The following is an 18,323-nucleotide window of genomic DNA, read 5'->3' as shown; positions in this document are numbered from 1 at the left end:
ATAACAGTAGTACCTATGGAGCCTAAACAACAGGTTCTTGTATTTACCTAGTAGATACACTATATTGCCAAAAATACTTGGACACCTGCCTTTACACGCACATGAACTTTAATGGCATCCCAGTCTTAGTCCATAGGGTTCAATATTGAGTTGGCCCACCCTTTACAGCTATAATAGCTTCAACTCTTCTGAGAAGGGAGTAAGGGGCAGTGACATATCAAGCCAGAAGGGACTCCCCCACTTAGTATTCTGTCTCTGACTAGTTGGAGTGGTGCTAGTCCTGATGTGCCTAACTATGCATCCTATAGATTTCCTGTAAATTTCCACATATAGATTCATTTTTCTGACTAGGTGCTGGCCGTTTTAAACCATGTCACATGAGAGGGGGGTGCAGCACAAACAGCACTTGAAGAACTGCAATGTAAATATGCGTGGTATAAAGTTCCTCATCTAGGGCCCTCAAACAAATCCAGGGAATATTTATATTCCAAATTCTATTTATCATTTCAACAATGTATGTCCAGTATCTTGTTAGTTTAGGGCATTTCCACAGCATATGGAGAAGGGTGCTGTCACGATCGCAGCGTCAGACCCCAGACCTTCTCACCCAAACTCGTGACCAAAGGGCTAGCCGATCTAAAACCGCAATGTGACGTGCGTAACAATGCCACACCCAGCTGCACCCTGCACAGTGATTTTCCAGCTAATGGATACAGATCGATGTACCGGCAACCTGAGCCTGGGTCAGGTTAATTACACAATTAACCCTTCACACTGCCACCACCTCCTTTTTGTACAGAGAAAGAGGAAACTCGGTGTTATCTGCTATAACACTATAATGATTGAGATAATCGTCTGTATAAAATGGTCCGCAGGCCAGTTATACAGAGGTTTAAACAACCACAGTAGCATCTCTTTAGAGGCAGGAATTTGAGAGTTGCAATACAAAGCTATAGAAACAGTTCAACACTTTCATAAAGAAAGCTTTATTACTAAAAAGGTCGAACAGGAGCAATAAAAATATTTACAGAACAAAGATGTAACTAAGAGATATATATATATAGAGATATATATATATATATATATATATATATATATATATCGAATGCCTTTGCGACATCAAGGGAGAGAAGTGCTCTGTTGCCCATATTCTCCTGTGGTAACTGCAAATTGAGATATAGCCATCGAAGATTAATGGCAGTCGATCAGCTGCGGACGAACCCCAACTGATCTGGGTGTATGAGTTTAGCAATTGCTTTGGAAAGCCGTGTTGCAAGTACCTTTGTTAAAATCTTTAAATCTGTGGGCAATAGTGAAATTGGGCGGTATGATTCCGCCTGAGTAGGGTCCTTCCCCAGCTTCAGAAGAACTACTATTCCTACTAATTGCCTCGTTCATGGAGGATGGAAGAGATTTTTGAGTCTTAGTGGCCTGTATTGTATTGAGTAATTCAGGAAGGAGTAACTCTCCAAACCTTTATATATTTCGATTGGTAGTCCATCACTACCTGGAGCCTTAGAGTTGGCAAAGGAGACCACTGCTGATTGGAATTCTAAGGAGCGTTTAGTCGTCTCCTATCTGCAACTGAAAGCTCTGGGAGGTTAAAGTCAGCAAGGAAATCAGTTAGCTTTTCCTCAGGTTAGGAAACTTTAGAGGAGTATAAGGAAACATAAAAAGAGCAAAAGACCTGTAGAATGGAAGGAGTGTCACTGGACACCTGAGTAGGAGACAGAATTAATGCAGAGACAGGTTGACGGCTGTTGGGACTTGGCTATAACCGCCAACAGGTGTCACAAAAGGTCTGGGAGGAAAGAAAATAGTTTATTTTCAGCGTGTTGTATGTGTTTGCTAGTTAAGAGCGTGTTATGCTGGCAGCCAGTCCCGATAACAAAAGTAAATAACTGTGCAGGGGTAGGATTACAATTTACTAGGTTAAAGACCATCTGAAGCCCTTGGGAAGGAGTGGCTTGGCCCTTAGGAAAATAAGGCTTGACCCTTAGCAGCATGTGAGCACTCGGGAGCAACATCAAGAAATGCAAGTTACACATTTTCACATCATCACTCAGATACTACTTCTTGCAATGAAGGGTGACATACCTCATAGTCTGGTCCTCCAAAATGAGATTTCTTCTTTAGTTCAGTCATGGCATTCTTGTATGCTTCTTCAACACGCCTCCTTTTTTCAACTTCCTACAGAAAGAGAATAGAAATCTTATTTCTGTGTACCATCTCCTATACATGTGTCTATTCAACTACAGTATGTGTATGAAAAAGGTTTATTAAGAGGATTATTCTACACAGTCAGTTATGGTCTAAAAGGAACTTTTGAATTTTACACAAATTTACCCATTCTTACACAAAAGAAAAGTATTCTAAATTCATAATTATCCACTATATTTTGTCAATCACCTCAAGATGAGGCCTGATGGAGAAGCTTCACAAGACCCAGTATGGTATTCTCTCATCTTTTAATCATACTCAGTTCTGGGTGTTACAGCCGGGCTGATTCTACCTGGAAATCATACAATTTCTTGTACAATTTTTCCTTTAGATTCACCAAAACCACATAATAGCAAGTCAAACCGAAACACTTTCAATTTGTATGCAATCATGCATGCCTTTGCACTACACAGTTGAAGAAAAATCTAAAGGAAACCGAAGAAAATAGTATAATGTATAGTCAAGCTTAAGAACAGATAGAAAGGTTAGTGGAGTAGTGATAAAACCTCCCTCTCTATGCTATATAACACCAACAGCTGAACCAGAGGAAGCTCCACAATATACACTAAAAACTCAATCAGACCACAAAAATGCACCCAGGATGCATTCTGGATATGTTTTTGCTTACAGTTCACACCACATTCTGTTCCAATGCATTTTTTTGTGTGTTTTGCTATGTTCCAGTACAGTTCTGTGCAGAAAAAAATGCAGCATGTTCTACTTTTTTCTTTTCTGCACCGGAAACTGACTGGAACTGACTGCACTGGTGAGAACTTCGGTCATTGAAATACATGGAAAACACTGTCCATGTATTTTTGATGCAGGAAAAAAATGAAAAAAAAAAAAACGCACTGGACTGTATCTGGTATGAATCAGCCCTAAGGGCTGCATTTTTTCTGCACAGAACTGTACTGAAAGAGTAAAATGCTTAAAAAACCCAAAAAAAACACTGGAACGGAGTGTGGTGTGAACTGTAAGCAAAGACTCATCCGAAACGTATCCAAAGTATGTTTTTGTGGTGTGAACTGGCCCTAAAAAGGACAGTTAAAACTCTGCCAATATTGTTGCACTGAAAGAAATAACTCCAGCGCCTCAAAGGGGTCAATGCCAGGAAGAAACCAGGGAATCAGATGTATTAAATGTATTAATGGCCTTGGAATACAATCTTGGCGACGCAGCCCTCCTAAGACTGGGAGATCAAACCGAAACTGGAAAAGAATCACACAGATGGCGCCAGTAGTGTATGTTGTTTGTGCTGCCCTAGGCAACACAAAAATCAGGCAGCCCCCCTAAATTTAAAAAAAAAAAGGCGCAACCCTTCCTGGATACTCGCCATCCCAATATGCACGCCCTATAGTTTATCCCACCTACCCCAAAGGAATCCACCCCATACATATACCGCAGTGCATGCCCTTCTGATCATGTCCCCCACATATTGCCAACCTGATCGCACCCTCCATTATACCGCCAACCTGATCACCCCCCCCCCACACACCGCCAACCTGATTGCACCCCCCCCCCCCACACACATACCGCCAACCTGATTGCACCCCCCTCCCCCCACACATACCGCCAACCTGATTGCACCCCCCTCCCCCCACACATACCGCCAACCTGACTGCACCCCCCTCCCCCCACACATACCGCCAACCTGATTGCACCCCCCTCCCCCCACACATACCGCCAACCTGATCACACCCCCCCCCCCCCCCCCCCACACATACCGCCAACCTGATTGCACCCCCCTCCCCCCACACATACCGCCAACCTGACTGCACCCCCCTCCCCCCACACATACCGCCAACCTGATTGCACCCCCCTCCCCCCACACATACCGCCAACCTGATCGCACCCCCCCCCCTCCATTCTGATCACCCCTCAAATACCCCCCCTCCCCCACACCTTAGGTTTACCAATCCCCCCCAGGTCTCACAGTCCTGCGGCTCCTCTACATGGAGTCAGGATGACTAGCCGTGTATCAGGCAGTCAGAAGATCGCTACCAGGATCACAGGTGGCAGCTGCAGCATAGAGCAGGAAACCACCACCTCCACCCCGCATGTCCAGGCACACGCCGCCATTTCGGAGCTTGCCTGACAACAGGACCCTTCCCTGCATGCACCTGGGATCTGCCCACCGATCCGTCCTCCTCATCCTTGGATCTGTTCCGACAGCGGGGTAAGCTCACCGTCCCGCTGAAAGTCAGTGTGCTCTCTCATCCCAGCTGTTCAGTAAACGGCAGACAAACTAAAACTTCCACACTGCACCCTCACTCCTACTGGGTGCAGTGTGGAAGTTTTAGTTTGCCTGCTGGGGGGACAAGTATTTTAAAAATCCGAATCCCTAGTAAGCAGCTGGGGCTCCATAATTTACCACACTTCGGCCACACTTCCGCCCCCCCATCAAAAATTCCACCCTAGGCAAACGCCTTGTTTGCCTCGTGGTAAATACACCCCTGGGCAGCGCAAACACCTAGCACATTATCCAAGGTTTATTTAAAATTAAAAAAAAAAAAAAAAAAAAAACGCTTACAATATGAGTGGCATAAAAAAAAGCCTATGGAGCCACTGGGATGGCCCAACGTGATGGCGTATCTGACTGGTGGTGAGGTCAGTCTGCGGACGCATTTCTAGGACGTGTCCCTTTCCTCAGAGCTGGCAAACCAAAGGTGTTAGCGCCACCTGTGTGCTTTTCCAATATTGTTGCACACCCACTTAAAGCATAAGATTTTTCTCAAACTACTACTGAAACTTACCGAAATGCTTGTGAAAGGCCAACACAAAAGGTGCAATGCCTAGAAATGCAGGTGACACATTATTTTAACCACTTGACGCCAAATCACGTACATGATTTGGTCCCCGGCTGTTTCTATTGTCTAGGGAGGCCAGAAGGAACGTCATGGACGTCACTTCCAGTTCTGACAGATTTAAACATTGCCTATTTTTATTTTTTTTTATCTATAACCCTTTTGCTGCGAGGTCCTTACGGTGTACGAACCTACTGAACTGCTTGCTACCTGGCCGGCAGTATGGACCTGACATTCCAAAAAAAAAAATTAACCCCCCTCCCCCCAATACCGCTAATGTATCTCCAGTCCAGTGTCTCCTCTTCATTCTCTGCCCACCTTACAGCTGCCATTTTGTGTCTTTCCCTTTCCTACATTCCCCCCCGCCAAACCAGCCCCCGCAGCCTTGATCCCCTGTTGGTACTCTGCAGGCTCTGGCTTTTCTCCACACACTCTGGCTTTGGGTGCTGCAGGGCAGCCACAGAGAATTTGCAACTCTGTTCATTCTGACCCCTGCAATGCTCCCCCTCCATCCTCCCGCTGGCAGCAGATGTTGCTGGGGCACACAGGGAAGCGGTCATCAGAATGGAGAGGGGGGTGTTTGTAGGTAAACCGGTGCTGTCCATTCATCACTGGAGCATAGTGAACCGTGTTTACTATACCACAGTTTTGTGAATGAATATACAGACTCCTGTTCATTCATGTAATGTGCATCTCAGGCTGCAGAAAAAGGGACTGTCTTGTTTTTTTTCATGTATTTTTTTCCATAAACAAATTGTGTTTGAAAAGCCGCTGCGCAAATGCTATGTGACAAATTTGCAATGACCACCATTGTATTCTCTAGGGCCTTGGTTGATAAAAAAAAAAAAAAAAATGCGGATTTTCACTTGTAGACAAAAAAAAAAGTGTCAGAACACGCCTGATCTTCAAGTGGTTAACTAGCTTATGCGAATATAGACAAATGGGTCAACCTGATATCTAGAACTAGCAAAAACACACCTTGTCCAGCCTTTTTTGCCAACTGTCCTCCCGCTTAACCATAAGGTCAATGCAATGCGAAAGCGTGGCCAGAATTCCTGCTGTAGTAGCTTTGAAAGTGATGGCTTCTCCTTTAAAATCAATGCCATTAATCCCCTTGGGCGTCACATGTGGGAACACTGAAAGAAAAGAGAATTGTACTTAGAACAAAGAATGAAACAAATTTTTTTTATACTGTTGCTTCCGTAACATACAGTGCAATACAATAGAAAACAACCATAAAACTAAAAAAACAAAAAAAAGAAAACCCCACAAACTAAATTTTGATATGCTGGTTACTGGTTTTAGAGGCATGATTACCAGAGTACCACAAGTCAACATCAGAGTCAACCTACACACTTTATATAAAAACCAAGACAGCCATTTCATGGCTCGATACAACCTCTCCCAATGCAGCAGATCTCCCATGCAATGTCCTGAGCATTTTAAGCTAGAAAGGCCATCTCAAACTTTGTCAATGCAAAGGGAAGCAGACAGCAGTGCATACAGACACTTCTGGTGCCATATGTCCTAGGAGAGATTAAAGTGCATCTACACTCAAGATAATAAAGTCACTGCGGATGGATGGATATAGAACCAGAGGCTATAGATTACCTGTGGAGAGAAATTAAGCAATTGACTCTTAAAGGGAGTATGAAATGAGAGGTTTTGCGGTGATCAAGTGTTATAAAAACAAACACTGTATCCACAGCGCATATTAAACACACCAAAAAAATTAAAGGAACACTTTGAAAACACAACAGATCTTAATAGGGGAAAAAAAATATCATGCTGGATATCTATACTGATATGGACTGGGAAATGCGTTAGTAACGTATGGATGCCCCATTATTTGAATTCAGTCCTCTGTAGGTTGATAATTTTTAATTTCCATCAAAGACACTGAAAATCAAAGTGAAATAATGATGAAGCAGGTTCTTGTCCATTTTGCTGAAATTTCATTGCAGCAACTCAAAATGGTACTCAGTTTGTATGGCCCTCATGTGTTTGTATGCATGCCTGACAACGTTGGGGCATGCTCCTAATGAGACGACGGATGGTGTCCTGGGGTATTTCTTCTCAGATCTGGACCAGGGCATCACTGAGCTCCTGGACAGTCTGAGGTGCAACCTGAAGGTGTCAGATGGACCGAAAAATGCCAGAGGTATTCTATTGGATTTAGGTCAGGCAAGCATGGGGGCCATTCAATGGTATCAATTCCTTCATCCTCCAAGAACTGCCTGCATACTCTTGCCACATGAGGATGGGCATGGTCATGCACCAGGAGGAACCCAGGACCCACTGCACCAGTGTAGGGTCTGACAATGGGTCCAAGGGTTTCATCCCGATACCTAATGGCAGTCAGGGTGCCATTGTCTGGCATGTAGAGGTTTGTGCGTCCCTCCATGGATATGCCTCCCCAGACCATCACTGACTCATGACCAAAATGGTCATGCTGAATAATATTACAGGCAGCATAATGTTCTCCATGGCTTCTCCAGACCCTTTCACGTCTGTCACATGTGCTCAGAGTGAACCTGCGCTCATCTGTGAAAAGCACAGGGCGCCAGTGGCGGACCTGTCAATTCTGATGTTCAATGGCAAATGCCAATTGAGCTCTATGGTGCCAGGCAGTGAGCACAGGGCCAACTAGAGGATGTCGGGCCCTCAGGCCACCCTCATGAAGTCTGTTTGATCAGACATTCACACCAGTGGCACACAGGAGGTCATTCTGTAGGGCTCTGGCAGTGCTCAACCCATTCCTCTTTACACAAAGGGGCAAATACTGGTCCTGCTGATGGGTTAAAGACCTTCCAGGGTCCCGTCCAGCTCTCCTGGAGTAGCTGCCTGTCTCCTGGAATCTCCTCCATGCTCTTGAGATTGAGCAAAACATCTGACAATGGCACGTGCTAATGTGCCATCCTGGAGGAGATGGACTGCCTGTGCAAGCTCTGTAGGGTCCAGGTATCGCCTTATGCTACTAGTAGTGACACTGATCCTAGCCAAATGCAAAACTAGTAAAAAAAAAAAAAAAAAAAAAAAAAAAAAACGGTCAGAAAAGATGAGTAGGGAAAAGGGAAAAAAAAAAGCCAGAGACCTCCACCTGTAAAAACATTCCTGTTTTGGGGGGTCATCTTATTGTTGCCCATTTAGTGCACCTGTTTTGGGGGTTGTCTCATTGTTGCCCATCTAGTGAACTTCTTAATTTCATTAACACCAAAAGCAGCTGAAACAGATTAACAACCCTCTCTGCTACTTAACTGAGCAGATCAATATCCCAGGAGTTTGACTTGATGCTATACTCTGATTAAAAAGTGATCCTTGAATGTTTGTTAGCAGTGTGTACACACACACTATATTGCCAAAAGTATTGGGACACCCCTCCAAATCATGGGATTCAGGTGTTCCAATCACCTCCATGGCCACAGGTGTATAAAATAGAGCACCTACGCATGTAGACTGCTTTTACAAACACTTGTGAAAGAAAGGGTCGCTCTCAGAAACTCTGAATTCAAGCATGGTACTGTGATAGGTTGCCACCTGTGCAATAAGTCCATCCATGAAATTTCCTTGCTAATAAATATTCCACGGTCAACTGTTAGTGGTATTATAACAAAGTGGAAGCAACTGGGAACAACAGCAACTCAGCCACCAAGTGGTAGGCCACGTAAAATGACAGAGCAGGGTCAGCACATGCTGAAGCGCACAGTGCGCAGAAGTCGCCAACTGTCTACAGAGTCAGTAGCTAAAGACCTCCAAACTTCATGTTGCCTTCAGATTAGCACAACAGTGCATAGAGAGCTTCATGGAATGGGTTTCCATGGCCGAACAGCTGTATCCAAGCCTTACATCGCCAAGTGCAATGCACAGTGTCGGATGCAGTGGTGTAAAGCATGCTGCCACTGGACTCTAGAGCAGTGGAGATGTGTTCTCTGGAGTGACAAATGACACTTCAGTCTGGCAATCCAATGGACATGTCTGGGTTTGGCGGTTGACAGGAGAACGGTACTTGCCGTTGTGTAAAGTTTGGTGGAGAGGGGATTATGGTGTGGGGTTGTTTTTCAGGGGTTGGGCTTGGCTCCTGGGATGCCATTAAAGTCCATGTGTGTGTAAAGGCAGACATCCCATACTTTTGGCGAGGGAGGGGGAGAGAGGGGGAGGGAGAGGGGGGGAGGGGAGAGGGGGGGAGGGGAGAGGGGGGGAGGGGAGAGGGGGGGAGGGGGAGGGGGAGAGGGGGGAGGGGGGGAGAGAGAGAGGGGAGTATTTGGAAGGTGTCACTTCTGTATATAGTAGATGTCTTACTGATCCAAAGGCTGATTAAAGTCCATGTGTGTGTAAAGGCAGGCATCCCATACTTTTGGCAATAGAGAGGGGGAGAGGGGGAGGGAGAGGGAGAGAGAGGGGAGTATTTGGAAGGTGTCACTTCTGTATATAGTAGATGTCTTACTGATCCAAAGGCTTTAAAAGTACACATAACAGACTTCCTGACACCAACAATGACTTTTAAATGTGCAGATGTTTTCAGGGTGACAAATTATTGAAGCCAGTCAAAGCTACACTCCAGGTATGGTTTTTACTGTATTGTTACATTGGTCCAGCTTGCAGCAATGTAAGTTTACATATCTCATACCTGTGTTTTAGTTGGCGATACTACAGTGATTGCCACATTCCTACAGGTTCTGTGCGGAGTGGCTGTGCTTCTGCATAGTGAACACTGGGGATCGCTCACTCAAGATGGATCCCATTCACAGGATGCCTGTAATTTGTTTTAAATGAATACAAGGCGTTCTCTGATCGGATGAGGTAAACAGGCAGGGCAGTGTTGTCACCATCTTCAACCTTATTTAATCAGATGACCCGTTGTATTAGTTGAAAAATAGGACATAGGAGATGAAGGCAATCAATCACTGTAGTAGTGCTGACCAACACAGCGATTCTCTGCTTGCACAGTTGTCCCACAGATAGGTAATATGTATATTTCAATTGGTTCAAGCTGGACCAATGTAACTTTCCAATAAAAAATATGTCTGGGGTGCAGTTTCAAGCGGTAGTATTTCAGAAGGTCAGAACGGCATCCCCATATTCTAGAAATGTTTATGTTTAGAAAGAGCTTTCTGTGTTAACATCTGACATGCAGGAAACTTAGAGCAGCGTTCCTCAACCTTTTTTCTGTCAAGGCACCCTTTAAAATTAGGGACAGTCCCATGGCACCCTTTAAAATTAGGGAGAGTCTTAAGGCACCCCATTATAAAATGTGAAAAACTATTCTAATAGTTTTATATAATGCAGCAACATCCACACATGCAGGACACCCAACATTAGAGGCGATTTACTCTTCCAAAGCAAATACACCTTTGCACACTGGTACTGACTAGTATTCCATTGTTTCTCTTCTCCCTCAGTTTTTTCTCCATCACTGAGCTAATGTGACCCCAGCACTGATGGAAAGGGACAGGGAAGGGTCAAACTAGGATGCTGTGCAGGCAAATTACATCCTCCTTATCAACTGACAAGGTTATTGGTTTTTAGGATGCTGGCAGGTAGAAGATCGTAATGGTGCACAACAAAAACTAAAGACAGGCTTGTCCCACCCACTGGCTTGTACACAAGTTTTGGGCAATTTTTACACAAGGCCAAGGCACCCCTGAAGAAACCTCAAGGCACCTTGGATGAGAAAGGTTGATGTAGAGAGTCAATTACAGGAGCCAATTACAGGAGCAAGGGGATAATTACTCAAAACACCGACAGGGAAAATGAAAACTGGTTATTTGGTAAAAAGGCAGAAAAGCACTTTTGGCAGCTATGTAAACTCATGATTGGCTACAAATTAGAGGAAAAAAAAAAAATAAATTTACAGCAAAACTGCTTCTATACTAATAAGGCAGTATGTTTCCGCAATTTTAAAAAACTAGAACATACTTCATTAAGCAATATAGACACGGTATAACAAATCACAGTGCAGTATGTATACAAAAGGTCAATACTAAATGGCAGAAATGAATCTGTTACAAAAACTACAGACAATACATTAACTTACGTTTTTCTCTGTTGCCGTTACTTGTGTGATTGTACTCCCCCTCTGCATGGTTCTGCAGAAAGTCCTCCTCATCATCTTCAACCACTAAACAAACAGAAGTGATTTAGTATGTGGACTGTCATTACAGGTGCCCAGCAGTGATCGAGTAGACTGTGTATAAGACAATAGCACAGAAACAACCAGCAAACATGTCGTTCTGCTCCAGTTATTAACTTGTCACCAATCCTGTTTCAGATCACACACACAAACAGCCCTTGTGTGAGCCTAGCACTGCCAGGAAGACAAAGTGGTGTGGAGATATTACGCTCCCTCACTGATCTCCTCAGAGAACTGTACACAGAAAATACAATGTGAAACAACTTATGTTGTAATCTCATGTATTCTTAATACACTGGAAAGCATGAACATAAACCTTTAGGAAAGGCCGGCTGTATGCAAGCAGACCTCTCACCAAGAGCAGTGAGAGATTAAAGCCCAACTCTGAGCACAATCTTACCAGCATGAAAGTGGTTATAAACCTCAGACATGAAATATGAACAAAGCATATCCCTCTATAGTGTGTACTTGTCTCAATTAAGAGCACTAAGTGTCATTTCTATCTGCTGCCTTGTTCCTCTGCCATCAGCATGAATCACTTCTGACAAGTTTTCTGACACCAAGAGAAAAAGGTGACTGGGGAAGAGGGAGCTACAGCTGATGCAGCTCTCAGCTCTGCGCCCTGTATTCTGAAAGCTCAGACAAGCTTTAAAAAATTCTGGACTTTGAACAGCTGTGGAGAATACTGAAAATAAACAGGTACAACATATGTAGGTGGATTTGATTCATCTGTATCACCTGAGGCTAGTCACTTCACTATGGAAGGATTTTCAACCACGTTAAAGCCATTTTACATTCCGTTGCCTCAAAAGCAACCTCCCACAATGCAGGCTTTTTTCCCCACATACATCAAAAAGGCTGGTTTATGTGCCAGGATAAGTACAGCTCCTGCTGTAGTTTCAGGCCACTTGGAAGTAACAATCCCAGTGGTGGTGTTGTGTCTCCAACTTCAACACCATATTCATTTTGCGATAGTCAAGAGAGGAAAGTAAAAACATGAGCACAGGTTTAGGGTCTCCAAGACCTGCAGTGCTTGCATTTGAATGCCCCGTAATACTGAGATGTAAACTAGCAGATATGTCAGATATAAAAGAAGGTCTGCATGAGTGGGGGTTGCTTTGGAGGAAAAAAAACAAAAAAAAAAAAACCATACAATTGCTGGTAAGTTAAAGTTAGGTTATTGTGCTCACATTTGAGACTTGAATATTTGCCTCTGCTCCCTTCCACCTGACACAAGGTGCTCATCAGATATAGGTGTGAAGATGTGTGATGACACTGCAGAAAGACTGCACACAGGTGCATCAACAAGTACAATCTGTGTGCAATATGGCAAAGTTCACGTGACTAGAGTGCCGCTGTATGAAAAATAGAAGTGTGCGTTATGCTAGCAATGCTCACGTCTGGGTACCTCACTGCCAAATGGAGCAGTTGCTTTATTTTGCCATGCACTTGTTTTAACTGTCAAGTTAAATCTGCAGATATGCCCATTAAAGTGTTACTAAACCCCAGACCCTGCATTCACACGATCTGGTCTCCCACAGGGCACAGAACATGGAAATGCAATTATTTTAGTAAATACAGTGGATATAAAAAGTCTACACACCCCTCTTAAAATGTCAGGTTCCTGAAATGTAAAAAAAAAACAAAAACAAAAAAAAAACGACAAGATATAAATTCCAAAACTTTTTCCACTATTAATGTGAACTATAAACTGTACAACTCAATTGAAAAACAAACAAATCTTTTAGGTTTGGTGGGGAGTAAACATAAAAAACTAAAATAATGTGGTTGCATAAGTGTGCACACCCTCTTACAACTGGGAATGTAGCCGTGTTCAGGATTAAGCAATCACATTCAAAATCATGTTAAATAGGAGTAAGTATACACCTGCCATCATTTAAAATGCCTCTGATTAACCTCAAATAAAATTCAGCTGTTCTAGTAGGTCTTTCCTGACATTTTCTTAGTCGCATCCTACAGCACAAGCCATGGTAAGCAGAGAGCTTCCAAAGAATCACAGGGATCTCATTGTTAAAAGGTATCAGTCAGGAGAAGGGTACAAAAGAATTTCCAATGCATTATATTTACCATGCAACACAAAGAAGACAGTTACCACCAAGTGGAGAAAATTTGGCCCAACAGTGACATTACCAAGAACTGGACGCCCCTCCAAAATTGATGAAGAGACAAGAAAAAACTGGTCTGGGAGGCTGCCAAGAGAACTACAGCAAAATTAAAGGAACTGCTGAAATATCTGGCAAGTACTGGCTGTGTGGTACATGTGACAACAATCTCCCGTATTCTTCATATGTATGGGCTATAGGGTAGAGTGGCAAGACAGAAAAGCTTTTTCTTACCAAGAAAAACATCCAAGCCCGGCTAAATTTAGCAAAAACACATCTGAAGTCTCCCAAAAGCATGTGGGAAAATGTGTTGTGGTCTGATAAAACAAGGTTGAACTTTTTGGCCATAATTCCAAAAGATATGTTTGGTGCAAAAACAACACTGCACATCACCAGCAGAACACCATACCTACAGTGAAGCATGGTGGTGGCAGCATCATGCTTTGGGGCTGTTTTTCTTCAGCTGGAACCGGGGCCTTAGTCAAGGTAGAGGGAATTATGAACAGTTCCAAATACCAGTCAATATTGGCACAAAACCTTCAAGCTTCTGCTAGAAAGCTGAACATGAAGAAGAACTTCATCTTTCAGCATTACAACGACCCAAAGCATACATCCAAATCAACAAAGGAATGGCTTCATCAGAAAGGAGATTAAAGTTTTGGAATGGACCAGCCAGAGTCCAGACCTGAATCCGATCAAAAATCTGTGGGGTGATCTGAAGAGGGCTGTGCACAGGAGATGCCCTCACAGTCTGACAGATTTGGAGTGTTTTTGCAAGGAAGAGTGGGCAAATATTGCAAAGTCAAGATGTGCCATGCTGATAGACTCATACCCAAAAAGACTGAGTGCTGGAATAAAATCAAAAGGTGCTTCAACAAAGTATTAGCTTAAGGGTGTGCATACTTATGCAACCATATTTTAGTTTGTTTTTTTATTTCCCTCCACCTAAAAGATTTCAATTTGTTGTTCAACTGAGTTGTACAGTTTATAGGTCTCATTAAAAGGTGGAAAAAAATCTGAGGTTATTTACCTTTGTCTAATTTTTTTACATCACAGAAACCTGAAATTTTAACAGGGGTGTGTAGACTTTTTATATCCACTGTATAGACTGCTACATCAGTTAGTGCAGTCTTGTGACTTCTCTCAGTGTTCAGAAGAGCACTGGTTAAAGCTTGTAGAAGTTTTCTTTTTGCTCCAAGAGGATGCAGAACCCCTGAACTCTGTCTGGACAGTGCTGATTGGTCCTGTGCTGATCACATGCACTCTCCCAAGAAAATAAAAATAAAAAACCTCTCTAGCAATACACACCAAACTGAGCATGTCCAGAGTGTCTCCACAGGATATGTCTTATCAGGAGATAAGGGGGGGACACTGGAAGAAAGGAGGATCAGAGAAGTAAGGATCAAACAGCATTTTTACACAATACAGAGGATTAACTCCTTAGGCTCCACACTGAGTACATCAAGCATGCTTTACCGTATTAAAAGACTGATTTTACTGTTGTGGGTTTAGTAACACTTTACAGTCAGAAACTGTGCTGCAAATGTAGCTATGGTGGTTGAATTATTTCAATGTAAAATCCCCCTTGAGATTGCAAATCTAGCAGTAGTATCTCCTCCTGTCCGCCTGTAAAAGGATCTTCAGTGTAGCCATAATCCTAGAATTGATGTTACAGTCCGCAATCTGCTTTCCAGTAAAAGTGATCCAAGTGTCTGCAAAGGTCACTTTTACAGGGCTAGAACACGACATCTTTTATATTTCATTAAAAAAACTGGGTGTTCTATTGTGTTTGTGTGAATTAGGATTCATTTAAGCATATTTGTTCTTGAAAATTTGCATTTGACAGAACAGCTGCACAGACATCGTGCACCAAGAGAAAATGCAACAACCATTTTATTCTCCAGGGCATTCGCTTTCAGAAAATATATAAAGTTTAAGGATGAAAAGTAATTTTCTAGCAAAAAGTAAAGCAGATTTTACTCATGTATGTGAAAAATGTCAAAACTGCTCTGGTCGGCAAGTGGTTAAAGTTCCACTTTGGGATAATCCCACCCTCTAACCTCCTTATCTACTTATCTAAGGTTGGCCACAGACAGAGCAAATTTCTTTCCTGCAACCATGTGTTGTTGAAAAGGAAGTCGCTCGATTTCCCCATCAACAGTGTGACAGGGGAATCCCTCCTACAGAGCCATTGTGTTCTCTCGGCTGGGGAAGTTGTCCCCAACACAGTGATTATTGCAAGCAGCTAGCAAAAATCGCATGTAAAATTCATCAGGCTCGTTGTACCCAAGTTGATCGATCAACTTGGGCACATTCAGCATGCCCATACATGGTTTGACTCTCCTGCTGAACTGGCCGAGATTCAAACCGTCTATGGCCAGATTAAAGCCACGGTCATATGATGATCTAGCACCAATCCTTCTCCACTGCTAACTTACTGCTTGAATCCTTCTTCGGGTGTCCATGTCACTGCTAGTGTGATGTGGACACTTTCTAGTAGATGTCTAGCAGGGAGGGTCCTCTCAGGATCTAGAAAAGAACTGACATGAGAAAAGGGGACTTATTCAAAATGGTTGTAAAGGCTCAAGGTTCTTTACCTTCAAGCATTCTTTGCATGAAGGTAAAAAACCTCTGTGCAGCATCCCCCCGAGCCCCCCTAACACTCACCTAAGCCCCCTCTTGATCCAGCGATGTGCACTGGAGTCTTGGCTATCCCAGACTCCCTCACCTTACTAGCTGAGACAGCAGCAGGAGCCAATGGCTCCCGCTGCTGTCATTCACTGCCAGTGAGCCAATAAGAAGAGAGGGCGGGGACGAGCCACAGTTTGTGTGAATGGACAAACTGAGCAGTGGCTGGGGAGCGTGCATGCTCAGGTGCCCCCATAGCAAGTTGCTTGCTGTGGGGGCACCCAACAGGAGGAAGGGGCCAGGAGCGCTGTTGGGGGACTCGAGAAGAGAAGGATCTGGGCTTCTCTGTGCAAAATCACTGCACAGAGTAGGTAAGTATAAACATGTTTCTTTTTCTTTTTTTAAATGTAAGCCTTTAGAATCACTTCAAAGATAGGTGCAATGCTAAAGAACCGTGGTCTTTGGCATCTGAGATTCTAGATGTATGGCACAGTTTTCCATTCTGCAAGTCTTGATTTCACATGTGGTGACCCATACACATTGACTGAAATGTCATCAGTGGTCCTGACAACCAGATTTAACACCTATTGAGTGTACATAAACGTCAAATACACAGAATAGGCACAAAAATGAAGAGCCACCCCATATATGCACCCTTAAGGATACTATGCTTGTGGATGTCGCTCTCTTTACAACTGCGCTTAATCTACAGCTTAAAGAATTACCTTTATCCCGCTCAAGCTCATCTTTACAGACTGCATCAGCACATGCATCAAAATACTTCTGCAACGTGTCGACCTGCCTGCATAGAATGTCGCGGAAAGTCTCCATTTCAGCAAGTTTCTCACGTAGACTGTGTCCTTTCTAGAAAGGAAAACGGGATTATAAAAGTTCTTCAGATAATACTTAAGACAAGTCAAGTTCAGATAGTGTTTATGTGCTCTATTAAACTGAAGAACTACTCCAGGCAAAAGTAAAAGCTCACTAAAAACATTTTAAACAACTTGGCAACGTCATCTAATTTTTTTTAATCTTGGTTTTGTTTTTTTTATTATATATTATCACTATTCCTGGCACCTCCAGAAGAAAAAAAAAAAACCCACAAAACAAAACAAAACAAAAAAATCACAGGTCTGAACATATGAGACCTAAAACCTCATAGTGCAGGGAGACCGAGCACCACAGCGCCCTGATCCCAGCAACCTACACTGGATATACTGTACTATGAGGTTTTATGTCCTATATGCTCAAGAACCTGAGAGTAAAGTCTGAGGAGTCCAGGGTTAGAACGGTATTCCATCATCCGCCAAGGACTAGTTTAGGGATAATCCCTAAAGTGCTGTTGGCTTTTTCATTAATTTGAAAGCCAAATAATTCTGGTAAACATTCATTTTACTTCTACTACCGCTGGATCTCCGAGGTGTTCTCTCTCTTCAATGGTATGGAACTAGTGGCCACTATTATTTTTGGATTTTTTGGAAGTACTATTATGCACATATTTTGGACGTTTGTTACATGAGCAATTTTGTTGGACTGTCACTTTTGATTGATTAGCGCTGCACTTTTTGATTTATATTTTGTGACGTTGGCTGTATCAGATTACCTGTGCCAGTAGCTTTTTCTATTATATAGGTTTATCTGAGTACAGAAACACACATGTTGGTATTCATTTTTAATGGCACCCCCACACATCTGAAACCACAGCATGTTTGCAGGCGAGGAAACTGCAGGGAAATTGCATGAGCAAACACACGAGTGCCCCCAGAACAAGCAGCTTGCTCTTAGAGTACGCAGTAGGGGGGAGGGGCCAGGAGCACTGGCGAGTGATCCAAGAAGAGGATTGGGGGTGCTCTGTGCAAAACCACTGCAGAGAGCAGGTCAGTATGACATGCACGTTAAAAACGAAGAGTTGTCTTTCACATTCTCAAAAATGAATCCAAGAAAAATTAGCCTAAGTACATTTGTCATGCCCATATTTGGTCAAAGATGTCAGCCAGCGTCCCTGGCCTTTCTGCTTACATTCAGCTGTGGGCTGGGGATGCCTCATTGGTTGCAGGCACCAGACTTGCACTTTCTGACAGGCAGGCAAATAGGCCTACTGTGAACGCAAACCTAATCCTTAGAACTTTTGAGCAATAATTGCAAGCAGTTTTACTGTGGTTGTTATTCACTCAAAACCTCTCTGGATATCCTTACAGACCTTTATTGGCAAGTGAAGAGAGCCTATCAGAATGCTTTGATGCTTGATAGTGAATTACAGTATCTCACAGGAGTACACCCCTCACATTTTTGTGTGTGTGTGTATATATATATATATATATATATATATATATATATATATATATATATATATATATATATATATATATATATATATTTTTTTTTTTTTCATTCTATATACATCTTTTCATGTGACAA

General features: G+C 43.1%; 1 protein-coding gene across 1 annotated transcript in view; it reads right to left on the bottom strand.

Annotated features, from left to right (window-relative positions):
- Positions 1–18,323, bottom strand: part of LOC149436096 (ceramide transfer protein) — a 139,755-nt gene that overhangs the window by 26,844 nt on the left and 94,588 nt on the right. Inside the window, exons 5-9 of the mRNA XM_089661967.1 lie at positions 16,631–16,769; positions 14,586–14,648; positions 11,059–11,142; positions 6,003–6,160; positions 2,098–2,190 (exon numbers count right to left, since the gene is read on the bottom strand). Coding sequence (XP_089518093.1) covers positions 2,098–2,190; positions 6,003–6,160; positions 11,059–11,142; positions 14,586–14,648; positions 16,631–16,769 — 537 coding nt within the window. The remainder of the gene's footprint in view (positions 1–2,097; positions 2,191–6,002; positions 6,161–11,058; positions 11,143–14,585; positions 14,649–16,630; positions 16,770–18,323) is intronic.

The sequence above is a fragment of the Staurois parvus genome, unplaced genomic scaffold, assembly GCF_062004578.1.
Source record: "Staurois parvus isolate SC_StPar_1 unplaced genomic scaffold, SC_StPar_1.0 ptg001418l, whole genome shotgun sequence".
Taxonomy (NCBI): Eukaryota; Metazoa; Chordata; class Amphibia; order Anura; family Ranidae; genus Staurois; species Staurois parvus.
The sequence above is the reverse complement of the archived record's forward strand: the minus strand, read 5'-3'. Positions and strand labels throughout refer to the sequence as shown.